Here is a 14,085-nt window from a genome sequence, read left to right on the forward strand (position 1 = left end):
ACCGAACGCTGCTCCCTACGACCGTGTCCGCCACCCTGACGCATTCGCCGTCCCTCCCTCGGTGTCTCGTATCTGCCGGGTAATATTTATGGCAAATTTATGCACTATCGCAATGTGTCAGCTCGCGAAGCTACACGGTGTTCCTGGGTGGGTGAAAACAACAATAAAATCGAGCACGAGATCGCGATCACGAGCCAGACCCTCCCGAAACGTCTTCTTCTGGGTGATCCGGCACTGCGATTTGCGCGAGACCGCCAAGATAGCGACGGGTAAAATAGAGATGCGAAAGCGGCGGACCAGTGCACTGGCATGTTTCCGGGAGCACACTAATGACCTCCGCACAGTGGGGGTGTTGGACAGAACCACTTATCTGGATTAGCAGGATGCGCACTACCCAAACTGGTCCAATTTCTGTTACGTTGCGCTTGTAGCGATACGGTACTGTCTCGAGCTTCTTTCCGTAAAGACGCATAGCCACACGCACACATACAGTATAGAAGACGATGGTATCGTGCACTATACGCGACGGCTTTCAATCAATTTCTTGTCACTTAGCACACAAATGGGAAGCCATGTACTAATTTGACTGCCTAAATCCGACTTTTCGAAAGTATCGCAAAATCGCTATGAGCGTACCTCCAATTACAGCGTTACCTTCACTGGTAACGCTCGATCCGAGCGGTCTGGTAGCTGTTGATGAGCGTACCTCGAAAGCAAGATTGCTTTGCCACCATTAACTAATGACCGTTATTTTCAGTTCAATTTCCGACATAATTATTTTGCCCGCGCGCATCGTAACATTGCGCGGGCGTGCGTCATTAAAAAAAAAACATACACACACTTCTTCATTATAACTCGCTTCTCCCTGCTGCGGAAGATCGAAATGGAGTATCGGTAGAAACAGACAAAAAAACAAATCCAACCCCTTTGCACCATTCCGCTTCCATCTCCAACGAACGGGTTTATTGAACGAAATTTGGAAATTGCAGTCGCAATTATTGTGAGTATTTATTCTGGTGCACAGATGGACTTTCGAGGTTAATGTAACGATCACGCTCACCTCCGTTGGTTGATTCTAGAGCAATCCGGTCGACATAAACGAGCAGATGATGATGATTCATCTCGCCGTCAAGTGATTGAGCAACGTGGTGAAAGCTCAATTCATGGTAACGGCACGAATTGAATGCCACCACGATAGTGGATTGCATTAAGAGCCATCAGTCATCAACAGCAAACCATAAAGGCTATTGTGCCGAAGGTGATAGATTCATCTGCCAAAGATGCGCAATAACTACAACGTGTCAAAGAATCAATGTTAGTGCATACTTGTAGCTTGATTGTACTTCACTCCCTACACTACACTACATCATTCCACTACTACATCGCTCCATATCAATATGAGCTTACCACGCCTACTCAGTACATGTGGACGACATAAAATGACTTTACGAGTTGGGTCGTCTGGTGACATTCTCATCACAAGACCAACCCACCTGAACCTGGTGTGTATATCTCATTGTACCACGGCGAGTTAAACGTACAGCTCGTAGAGTTCCTCATCGAAACGGCTTTGGTCCGCATATGCGGGGTTAAAAAATCCTTCTGAGCATCTTGTTCTCGACCTTCTCTAAGTTTTGGATGGAGTCCATGTCTCAGAGCAGTATTTGTATAGACCCAACTTTGTTAGTAGCATCTCGTACTTCACGATTAAGGTTTACTGTACTGCGCACTGTGCTAATAGAGTGCGATGGGGACGGATACAATTTTTCCGAGGATGGCTTTTCTGGACGATCATGCATGATCTCTAACATAGCAACTAAAGGATGTTAAGAATTGTCGTATTATCTTCTCATCATCTTTTGTTCATCTACTCAAGCTCCCCTGTAACCCTAGCTATTCATCAACTATTAAAACGTTCAACGTCCACAACTTTAACAGAGTTTGTTCTGGAATGTTTGGACAAAAACCTTGGTTTAGACCGATTGTTTCTAAGCTTACATAATTGTGCACCTTTCCAAATTACATTCACGGGTTATGCTAATCGTTTGGATATACAAGTATAGTGTCTCAGAAATAGGCATGCCTCGGAACTCCGTGCGCTTCTTGATGAATGAAATCCTTGCAAATTATTAACTGGATTGGTTCTGCAGTGGAGATACTTCTTTTATTGTGTCGTCTTGGAGATCTTATCACTTTGACTTGCCAAAATCTTCTGATTTTAAAACTAATTTTTTTTATTCTTTTATACATTTTTTGGGAACTCGTGCAATTTATAAGATTTCAATGATCCGGCTAATATCACAACGACTTATCTAATTTGTCAACAGATACTGAAAAGTAATCCAATTTTTGATACTGTAATGCAGGGGTCTCGAAACTTTTCACCAATTGTACAAATATTGCGCTCGATATATTTTTTTTGCAATGTGCGGAAGAAGAATAAGATAGTTTCTTATTCAGTTAACATGAGCAATAATGTCTAGTATATGGTGCTATTGAATAGTAAGATCATTGTACAAGAAATAGATTTCATCATGGTAGCTTCTCCTCCATTACTCCTTAACACATACATATGGTAAGTCGTAATGTGACTAAGGTGACTAGAAGTTCCAGTTTTCAGTATAGTGTTATTGCTTTTCTCTTTAAAATCGATGAAAGCATGCACTGGCTAGTTGAAAAAAACATCCAAGCAACGTAGCTTCTCTCTGTTTTTAAGAAAGCAGCTAATTTGGATGTTTGAATTTCACTTATCCAAGCGTTAAATCTTCAACAGCTCCAAAGCAGAAAGTGTGAACTGGTCCGAAATAAGAAATACTCTCGCATAATTTCCATGACGCTGACCCGAAGTAAACCATCAAGATCGGATTGATTAGGTTTCACCCAAACCCCCCCCCCCCCCCCCCCCCCTTTACTACACTTCCCTCTTCTTTTTGCTTCGGGGTTTCTCCAAGCGCAACCATATGGGTGAACAGAGATTTGTACGCCTCAGCTCAACAGCTGTCGAACGCTGGTGAAGATTATTGCCGGGCATGGTTCTGTGCCGAGGTTAGGGCATGGATGGAACGCAACGCAGCGCACAAAGCACAATATTCGAAAACACGATTTAAGCCGAGTAGATGAAGCGATGGTTAACCTAACACGCGCTTTGTAGCATTAGATCCTCTTTCACCTTTCGCTCCGAATAATGGATCGTCATAATATTCCGTTATCCGTGGAATTAATGTTGATAGACTGGACGCTGGATAAATCGATACTTGTCTCACGGGTTTCTGCTTGGTCGACAGAGGCATGTGGCTTGGGTAACCCATCCATTCACAACCGACGGTCGCCGTGGGCTATCTTCACTGTAGTTTTGTTTTGTCTTGTCGCCTCCAACAAACTTTCAGGCAGTCTAAGTTTATGCGATGATGTCGAAAAGCAAACTTCAAGCATGTTTTTCTTCCGTCCATCCAATAGGTTAGAGCGTCCCGCACATGATGATCAATTAAATTTTCGACGAGAATGTGAGTTTGGATTTAACGAAACAGTTGCTGATTGAAGTTTAATAACAACTTAAAATAAAATTGTTTGTTTCACTACCAGTTGATTGATAAATGTGGTAAATATTTTTCAGTGTTCCGAATGTTGTAAGCCAAATTTGCTTAGCTCATAAATACCTATATCTTTGTTTGCCTTTTGCATATACCTAAACTGAGTTTAGGACTGATCCTTTATGCTTTTTAAACCGAGCCTTTCATCGCTCAAATGATAAGTAACGTAAAGAGCCTCACTTTTTCCATCGCAACCCTAAGTAGAGCAAACAGTAATTTTGCCGTCAATTTTGCCTTTTCATTCGCAGGTTTCCAGTACCGCGTACACCGATGTCCAACGGGCTTCAAATGGTACGACGAGTGCAGACGAGTACAATCTCGGCTTGAGGTGAGTAAGAACGCGATGCGCAAGCATCACATATTTCTATTTCCCATTCAAATCGTGATTCGCAATACCCGCTATAGTAGAACTTGCCCACTAGAAGAGCCATGGGGCTGCGCGGTGGAGAGAACAGAAAACTGGGAGTGTGTTTCCACCGTCTTCTCATGCCCACCATGCCAATGCACCTCTAGGGAACGTGGATAGCTTGTCTAGTGGTCCCCGTTTTTCCTCTGCTTATGCAACACGACAGTATTTCACAGCACCACAGCAGCGAGTTTGTCCTATGCGACGCGTCTAAACGCAATTGCTGTTCTCCATTGCAACGGAAGCAAACGGAGAGCGAACAGTGGAACCGTACCCCGATGCAATGATCGATCGGACAGTCTGTGAATGCTGCTTTGTAAGTCAGTTGGACACGATCGTTCCATGAGCGGGTGCTTCACCGTACTGCTACTCTGCGTGCTGCAACATTCGTATTGCCGGTGGAGGTAAAGTTCTCACGGTCGGATAAGAAAGAAAACATTAGAAAACGAACCCACGAAGACCGACAGGCGAAAGGCGGGTGATGGTGGCGAATTGTAATTTATTTTATTGCTGGCAGCTATTTTGTTATTTTACGCTACTCAAAGTCCCTCCAATGTTTCCCCCCCTGTGTGGCGTTGCAATTTACGCGTTACTCTCGCTTATACCAACCCCTTTCCGACACATTTATTCGCGGGTATCCTCGAGAATACGCATCGGTGATGGTGCATTCATTCAGCAATATTACTGTCAGCCAACTCCTGGTACTATAGCCAGAATCGTCAATGAGTTTTCCGTGAGCGTTATAGCCGCCCAACTGCTATACGAGAAGTGATCGTTGTTATTCTATAAGACGGAAAGATTTCAAGCGAGATTTCCAGTAGATACACTGCTAGTTGTCGTAAGTTTTCACGATGCTTTTTTAGTGCGATCGGAGCATGTAACAAATTACATACAACGTAATGACTTTGTTGGAGGTGCCAATGCACAACATCGTCTCCTTTGGCTTGTCTATGATGACTAATGTGATCGCTTAGACCAAAACCTGGTTGAATAGGCCTAAAACACAAAACAAGCAATAATCATCAACCTTGAACCATTGCCAATACACTAACACTCACTGCCAATATACTGCATTGTCATTCCTCCCACCGCATAAGGGTCTCGCGACAAGTACCCGTTATCGGTTCAGGTTTGGGTTTGGCTGTAACAGCTGCACGCGGCCGAATGAGGTCGAACAGCTGTTTTGGTGTATCGATCACTAAGGGAAAGGTAAAAAACATGTACGGGTTGTTGAAATACTATGCAGAAAACCTGTTCCCCAAACTACCAGTAGATCCTGCATCGATCCTGACGTTAGACCGTTTCTCTAATGTGAATGTAATTCCACCATCGAGAGAATGACGTTTTGGATACATAATACCACTATAACTACGGCAAAGTCCGGTTATAAACATAATTACTATACGGCAAAGCGTTAGTGGGGCGGCACGGAAGTGTACTGGTAGTGGTGCCGGTTTTCACACAACAGAACTGGTCCAAAATCCATTGCGGACCGATCCCCTGTACGCTGGACTGATTGACTGGTCCCGCCAAGGAAATAAAGTCAAAGAAAGGCAGGCAAGGCCTTTAGACCTCTTGAGGATGTTGTGCCGATAAATCAGAAGAAAACGTTATCTTCCTCTTCTGTGTATAGCTGTTGTCTAGATATTACTAAGCATCATTAAGTTTTTTTTTATTCAGTAATGACGGCCAGGCCGTATTGCTTACAACTAAAGGTAGCTTAATCTAAGATACAATTCACAATCGTTTGAAGACATTTCCTTCTCCAAACAGTGAAAGATCACCTTATTCCGGATGTTCTCGGCCGTGATGCTGCGTGATATTCCGTCATCCAGTAGAGTGGTCCTTTTTCTTGTGAGGGTCTGGATCTTGATTTCGGTTGTGTCGTCATTAAGAAATCGTTAGATTACAAATTCATTTACTTATCGATTTACTAATTTGTATTTTCATACTCTCTTTTTTATACTTTTCTTTGCGTTTTACCAACTGTAGGAGGAGTACCGATGCAATGGAAGGCAAAGAAACAAGCGCACCATCATCGCTACTATTGCCAGCCACTTCACCTCTCCTAGCATCGTACAGTTCCCCGGGAAAGAAACCAGTCCATTCAAATGGGGCCTCCCACACTCACATCGCTTCCGGAACGTCGGAGTCGCTCCGGCCGAAAGGACACTACCGTTCGTCTTCGCTCGAAAACAACCCATTCCATCCGCACGGCAGCAAGCCCATGGTTGGGCTTAACATCGCTCAGGCCAGTTTCACTGGTACGTTGAAATCTCGCCGTGAGCAAAAGCGGATATCCGACTTCCTCAACAAGCAATCATCGGGCTACGGGGCTGGTTCTAGCGGTGCCAGTTCGTTAACGCTCATCTCCACATCGCGGGAGCCACAGTCCGAAAGCAGTCTGCGGAAGGCACACTTCGAAAACATCCGTGAGATATTCGAGAAAAACAATAGCAAAAATGCCGCAGCACAACAGCAGCAACTTAATTTGAAATCGACGAAACTGGTGGGCCACCAGATCAACACAACGGCAGCGGCAATGATGGCGGCCAATGTTGCAACGGCCAGCGAACTTGCCAGTCACGGTGGTAGTGCATCTACGCTAGGAATACCGATCGATGATAAACCGCCGAAAATACAATCCTGTAGCGGTATTCTAGGGAAGGTACGGTTTGATCGCTGATCCTTTGTTCCGAATCCTACTGATCACTTTTTCCGATATCTTTCCAGGGCAAACAAGTGATCCGTCCGATTGCCTTCAAACCAGTTCCTTACAAATGTAACACACCAAATTATGGTGCCCCAATCGGTGGTCGCCTGACGGAGCTTAGCGATCGGTACGGTTCAACGCCGTCGCTTGGTCCTACAATGAGCCTGCAGTACAAATTCGGAAGCACCACCGATCTGCACCATCTGCAACAGCAGGGCAGCAGCGGAAGTAATGGCGCAACACCGATCGCGTCCGTGGGACCGTGCTCTAGTAACGGATCGATGGGATCCACGTTCGGAACGATTGGTGGCAGTATGATGAGCAACAGTTACCACCAACATTATCACCATCAATATAATAGTACTTTAATGCGTAAAGGATCATCCATTCCCTTCAAAACGTACGATAGTTTAGAGTCTATTCTGAAGCTGCCGGATAGCATGGTCGCGTCCTATCCGAATCCCAGCCACAGGTACGGTCCCGCTTTCGAGCACTCGATTCGCTAATGGAACTCGACATAATGATGCCCATCTTACATTTTAGCCTGTACCACCAACAGGATATTCTCGATATGGCACCGTCACCATCGGATTCGGGCATATCCGAACTAGAAGCAGCATTGCGCGATCGCGATTCCGAGCTAGCCTACCTTCGGCAAACAATGGAGCACAATGAACAAGTAATATTCAAAGTTCATCAGGTTGGTAGTGTGCTGTGTTACTGGATGCATTTGGTTGACAGAGATCTAAGGAGTTATAGCGAAAAATTAAACCGGTGTGCTTCTTGGAACGGGATATGGAAGACATTAGGCTAACACGAATACACGAACAAAAAGTTTGCTTTTCCGCTAATTCAAGAAAAAAAACCAGTACAACATTTGAGCATAGCTGAACTTATTGTGCATTGAATGTTTTTATATTCTTTCACAGGACAAAGAAAAACACTGGGAGCAGGAACTGAACCGATTGAAAGCGATCCACGAAAGCCGCTTGAGAGCTGGAGCACAAAAGGTACACAAACTCGAACAGTTGCTCATGATGCAAACGTTTCAGCTGCGCCAGGACAAGAAACGTCTGCAAGAGGACAACGCTCGACTGCAAACGGGCATGGTACAAGCGAAGGATCAAACCGAACAGCATAAATTAGAACTGGAACAACTGCAACACAGCGCGAAGGAGCTGAAAGACCAAAATGGAGATTTGTTAGATGAAATTCAGATGTTGCGAAGAATAATTAGTGATCTGAAGGAGCGTCTAGAAGAGAGCGAATGGAACCTGTGCCAAAAGAATGGCGAAGTGGCACTGATGAAATCTCAACTCAAGGATGCACAGGTCAGTTGATATAGAGCTTATTTTGTTGTTTGCAGTCAATTTAACATTTGTTTAATGGTATTGCAGACCGAAATATCCACGAAAGATCAGGAAATAGTGCAGCTCAAAGCGGACATGAAGCTGCAAAATTACGACGACATTAGCATAAAGAAGTCGGAGGTACCATAACCATTCTTATCTGGATTGGTTCAATTTACTTATGCACTATTATTGTTTTTGTCTTACAGATAAAGAAGGAGCTTGATTTCGATCTGGAAATTTCACAACTGAATCGCATTGTTATTTTCAAAGATCAGATCATTGTGCTGATGAATAACGAAATACAAAAGTTACGCAAGGAACTGTCTGATATTTCGCTATTGCGAGGCTATGAAGGTGCACCGACGGGTCGGTACACGCGATACAAAAAGAAGCTGGAGCTCGTTGCACAAAAGTTCGAGGAGTCTGATCGTCGCAACGATAGCAACAACAACAATCAGCTCACAAATAGCAATAGCAGTAGTAACACACCAACTGAGTCTCCTTATGTGGAGAACATCGCAATGAGCAATGTGACTTCCCCGTCGACAGTGATCTCCAGCAGTGAAATCATAAAGAATTATTTCAATAGCAAATCCGAGATGAACAAGAAACTGTTCCTCAGTTCGCAGATCTGTAACTACTCCGATGAAGACAAGTCAAACATAATCGATGCGTACGGAAGTGGTAAACAGGTCGACATGACTGACATCACGCTTGATCTGAGCAGTCTGCTGCCGAGCTCGTTGACAGCAATGGCCCAAACGCCAATTGAGGAAATAACGGTCACCCCTGCTGATAGCTACCACCAACACAGCTCATCAGACGATGATTACAAATCCATGACACCGACACAGGAAGAGCCTGATCACGAGGAAAAACCGAAGGTTTCGGCACAAACCATCGAAACACCGCCTCTTAAAGAAGGTAAACGCCAAACACAGAGCAGTGATGAACTGGACCGACTCAACCGCGAACTAGAGTCCTGCCGGGAATGTTTTGAACAAGAGAGATCGAAATGGGCGGAAGAAAAGGAAAAGGTCCTCATCTACCAGCGTCAGTTGCAGAAAAATTACGTCGAAATGTGCAAACGTACACAGCAGCTGGAAGAGCAGCTTAAGACTATACAACTAGAACAAGATCATGACGCGGGTCGAAACTAGAACATATATATACAATTACATCTGTGGCGAGACGAGTATCGTTGTAAAGTATAACTTTCTAAACAGATGTGAATTTATATAGCGTTTATATAATTCATCGTGCGCTAGCCAAAATTCTTGCCTACTTTCCGTTTTGTGTGTTAGTACAGCTCACTGATCCGAATTAGTTTCAATTAAATATTGTTGCTAGTTACTTCTGATAAGAGTTAGTTATTTAAGTGATTGAAGGCGTTTTTTTAAAGTTGATTAATTAATACCTAAAAAGATAATTCTCGAATTGTATATTCATTATCTTTTGTCAAGTGAACGTAGCGAACAATCTCACAAATAGATTTTCTTTTGCTATGAATGTATTTCCTCTTTCATGTTAGGGCCATCGGTAATTCACTAGCGGAACAGAGGTAATCCAGCGACAACATTCGATTCGAAACCCAAATGATCTTCTCCTCGAACTATTTTGAAGAAACCACCGTCACCCCACTGGGCACCCCAGGAGTTTGCACACAGCCAAAACTTAACGTTGTTCTCCTCTCCCCAGCCCATCACCTTCACCGAATGCATTCCCACGCGTACGCCGAACGTGTGGCGATAGACGCCACTCTTGTATTGCACAAAGTCTGTGTGCAGGGTGAAAGAGGCCTGAGCCGGTCCAAAGTTAAACACTTCGTACATGATACGCTCTTCATCCTTGGGCACAGTGTAGGCCACGCGTCCGTAATGCTTGTCCTCCGCATAGGTAACGTTGTATCCAGGCTGGCACACGCGTAGACATCGAGGAGCATCGCTAGCATCTCCCGCCTTCTTGCAGACATCGAAGGGATACGATTGGCATCCATCGTGAGATCCAAATGCTCCACCACTGGTTACACCGTTTTCTACCCAGTATTGCCACACCACATTCGGCACACCTCCATCACAACCAAATCCACAACGATGGCAACAGGAGACGACATCGTACGCCCCAAAGTTGAACTGAGCCTTTCCTTCGGAGTGGACGCACCAGCGATCGGTCATGGTAGAAACTGCCGCCACGGCATAACTGGAGTCACAGCATCCCTGATTGCGAACCACATTCATGCTCGGACAATACGACCACTTCTCACGGGCGTCAAACGTTGACGGCATCGGTTCTTCGTACTTGTTCAGCACGAACCCTTGTGGTAGTTGGTATTTCATCGATTCCTCAGTCAATACTCCAGCACGGTACTGGTCGTTACGTTTCGGATTGACACCAGCCTTCCATGTAGTGGATCGGTTATTAATTGCATCCACAAAGGTAACCTGGGACGTAATTACATTGCCGTATCCGGTGCGGAAGTACTCCGGAGCACTGTTGGCGTCCGCAAAGCGAGACCGATAAGGTGAAAAATTCTGGTAGTAGTTTTGAGGTTGGACGTTGTCTCCACTGCTTTTCAAAAACAATTTCAATCCGAGATTATTCTCGGCACTGCCTACTGTTAGAACGCCTTGGAGGCAAAAAAGCCCAATAATGGCAAATGATCCGACAAATGCCATCTTGATTACCGTATGGTGTAACCGTCAGCTGTAACTGTAACATTCTGTAAGCAATGCAGCCTCTTTAAATACTCTCAGTATATCGTTATCAGTGATGCAACTCTAACAGTTGTGAGGTGAACGGTCGGCCGATAGATTTGTTTTTAACATGCCATCATATAATCTATGAATGCTTTTTGTTGATGTCTAGTACTGATAGACTTCAAAGCAAGGGACTAAAAAGTCTCAGGCACACAACAGGTTGCAATCATACAACATTACATTTTAGTCTCTGCAACAGAACACGATATGAGCTTGTAATCGAATATCTTTATGGGCGATTTATTTTTTAATCGCCTATCGTCCAAAAATTGCCCAAAGTTTTTTTTTTAAGTCTTTTGATGCTGATGCTTAAAATCCTTTCGTTCCTCTTCGAGTCGCATCCAACTCCCCAATGGCGATGATATGACTTTTTTGTCTACTACATTTTTCACTCGCTTAGTGTTAGGAACAACTGTGTCCGTCACTGACATTCGCTTTGGTTCTGGTATTTTTGCGAAACTCTCCACACGTCCACCGATGAACTTTATACGTGTCTCACGTTCGCCAATGATCCCCACGGGCAGGACTATAGCGTCGACCCGATTGCGTATATCTTGAGCTAGTGCGATTGCCTGTCGACAGCTTATACTGCTCGGACGATCCAGTATGTGATCGCGAACGTGATCAATTTCGTTGAGCAGAAACCCGGTTGGATTGTCCGGTAGACACACTTTGCAGCCCGGCTTTCGTGGCTGTGGGTCACGTTTCTTTACTGTGTTCAGTTTTTTCGCTTCACCAACACCGGAGCTAGTAGTGCGATGCTTCTTGACAGTATCCTTGCCAGCTGGCATCGAATCCGTAATCGGTTTCTTTTTATTATTTTTCGGCCATGATGATGGTGGAGGTTGCTTCAATAAGTAAGCAGTGGTTTTCGGTACATTCTTGTCTGCACAATGATCAAGCCGTGAGACGTGTCGCGCCAAAGTAAGTGGTACAGGGGAAGGTTCAATCCGATTCAACAGTTGATTTGGTGCCGTTTTTGGCCGCGCAACAATTTTGGCAGACAATGGTCTCGGTGCAGATACTTCTACGGGTTTCAAAAGATATGCCTACAAATTTCACAATTAGTGTTATTTTCGAAACATATAAGGGCTTTAATAATTACCATTCGACAAGGACTGTCCCGAAAAAAATCACGAAAAAATTTGGCTCCTGCATTTGCAGCCATTTTCAGTAGACGAAGGTACGAAATTTAATGCAATAAGGAAACGATACAGATTTAGAGCAACCTAGTCAGTGTCCAATTTAATGGTTACTTGATCATTTCAGAACACATTTCGGCAGTTATATACAGTCTTTTCCCGAATTACGCGACACTCGAGTTACGAGAATTCGATTTACGCACATCCTAAAATTGTGACAATTCGTGTAATTATGAATGTGGAAAGTTTGTGTTTGACAAATTTCCTAATTTTCCAAAAATGCGCTACATTTTGATATTAATTTGACATTAATTTTTGTAAAAATTTACTCTAATTGTGGAAATAAAATATCAATTATTATTGTGCTCCGTAACGTGAAAAGAAGAAATCGATCACTGAATACTAACTATAAACGATATTATAAAGGGAATCCGAGTTACGCGAAAATTAGGGTTATGTGAATTTCTCTGGAATGCATTTTCACGCATTCGTGTAACTCGGGACTGTATTAAATTGCTGCTATCTGTGGTGCTTAAGCCTTCCGGCAGATTGTTATGCGATTTGCATACTGCCAGGCGGTTTCTGTATAACTTGAGTAAATGTTTGAAGTCAAATCGTGCTTGGTAGCTTGCTATTAACTGCAACATTGTGAGTTCTTCAACTTGCATAACTTCAAGTTTCTAGAAAAAGGCTTTCGCCAAATTATTTTGAAGACATTTTAAAGGCCTAAAGACATTCGACTTTAAGCATATTACTATCTTCTGAAGAAGCATTAATGATTGGTACAATGGCTAACGATGACTGATTTGAGTTTCTGTATAAAAAAATCAATATTTCTTGAACCATTCGACCATTTTTCAACCATAATCTGGCCTATAGCATACCCAAACATATAGACATCTACACCACACTCTATCTTATCTGATAGGATTAGAAAGCGATCTCCATCATATAGTTAATAGTTCGATTTTTATTCTTGAAGATCATTTTTGAACATCTTAGTTACTTCTATACTTTTGTAAATAAAATTTGCAGTACAACTTAGTTTAACCATACGTATCGATCAAGCTCAGATAGTATGGTAATGTTCTTATTGATTACAAGTTGCAGCGTACACAATCGGTATCAATCGTTTCTTCGATATTCGTATTGACGGTTAATTTATAATTCTTCTTTAGCGCAAGAAAATGTGCTAAATTTGAAAAGAATAAATTAAACCATCTAGTGAATTAACTTAAGCAGTCAACTTCTTTGTTGATGAGCGAAACACTTTTTCCATCAAAAGTTCAATTGAAGGTACCAAAGATATCCTAAAAATGACCAAACATTAATTTTGATTCCTACTTGTTTCCTTCCTTGATTCCTTCTTTATTCCTTTTTCCTTCCTTGATTCCAAAGCTCCCTGAAAGCGAAAGCAATCTTCTTTGCGAACATTGAACTTTGCGCGGTTCTCTTTTGTTGCATATTCGCATTCTCCCCTCCAGCTGGGTTGCGCAGACCGATCGTGAACTGCTCTATGCATTCAAGGTCAGTAGATCAAGTTCAATGAAAAACAACAACAAAAAGCAACAACTACTATCACGTACGTAACGGAGGGTTTCGCAACGAGTGGTTACTACGAATAAAGATACCACGCTATCCGAGTTTTCAAGGAAACAAATAACAATTTATATCCACAATGGATAAAACAACCTCTTAAAATTACTATTTCAAACATTAAACATTTAGACTTATTTTATAATGCAAAGAATTAATGTAAAAGTAGGAATAATGCATTCCTTAACTAAAGTATGACACAACGTAAATAAAAAGAAAAATACAGATATCGAACAAATGCAACATGCATGATGTTTGTCGTTCAGAACAGCAAATTAGAGTTTGACAGTTTACGCATACGCCGTTCTCAGTCAATTGCGGTACTTGGGTCTTGGCTTTCACTTTCCTTTTGTTCTTGTTTTGTTCAACGACTGTAAACTTTTACCGTGAAATCACAATTATTACGTCGACCATACACCAGAGCATTAATCATATTTTGCCTTTCTCGCTTTTGTTTTATGCTGTGCTTATACAGCGAAACAAGGGTGAAAGCGAAGGTAAACAAAGGCACCGAAACAAAACGGAGGTGA

General features: G+C 43.0%; 1 protein-coding gene across 1 annotated transcript; it reads left to right on the forward strand.

The window, feature by feature from the left end:
• Positions 1-626: 626 nt before the first annotated feature.
• Positions 627-13,841, forward strand: LOC128718114 (leucine zipper putative tumor suppressor 2 homolog). The gene is made up of 9 exons (XM_053811788.1): positions 627-686; positions 3,839-3,918; positions 5,989-6,664; positions 6,730-7,181; positions 7,253-7,409; positions 7,639-8,040; positions 8,107-8,199; positions 8,268-9,198; positions 13,780-13,841. The coding sequence occupies exons 1-9, from the start codon at positions 627-629 to the stop codon at positions 13,839-13,841; spliced, it is 2,913 nt and encodes a 970-aa protein (XP_053667763.1).
• Positions 13,842-14,085: the final 244 nt, after the last annotated feature.

The sequence above is a fragment of the Anopheles marshallii genome, chromosome 2 (assembly GCF_943734725.1).
Source record: "Anopheles marshallii chromosome 2, idAnoMarsDA_429_01, whole genome shotgun sequence".
Taxonomy (NCBI): Eukaryota; Metazoa; Arthropoda; class Insecta; order Diptera; family Culicidae; genus Anopheles; species Anopheles marshallii.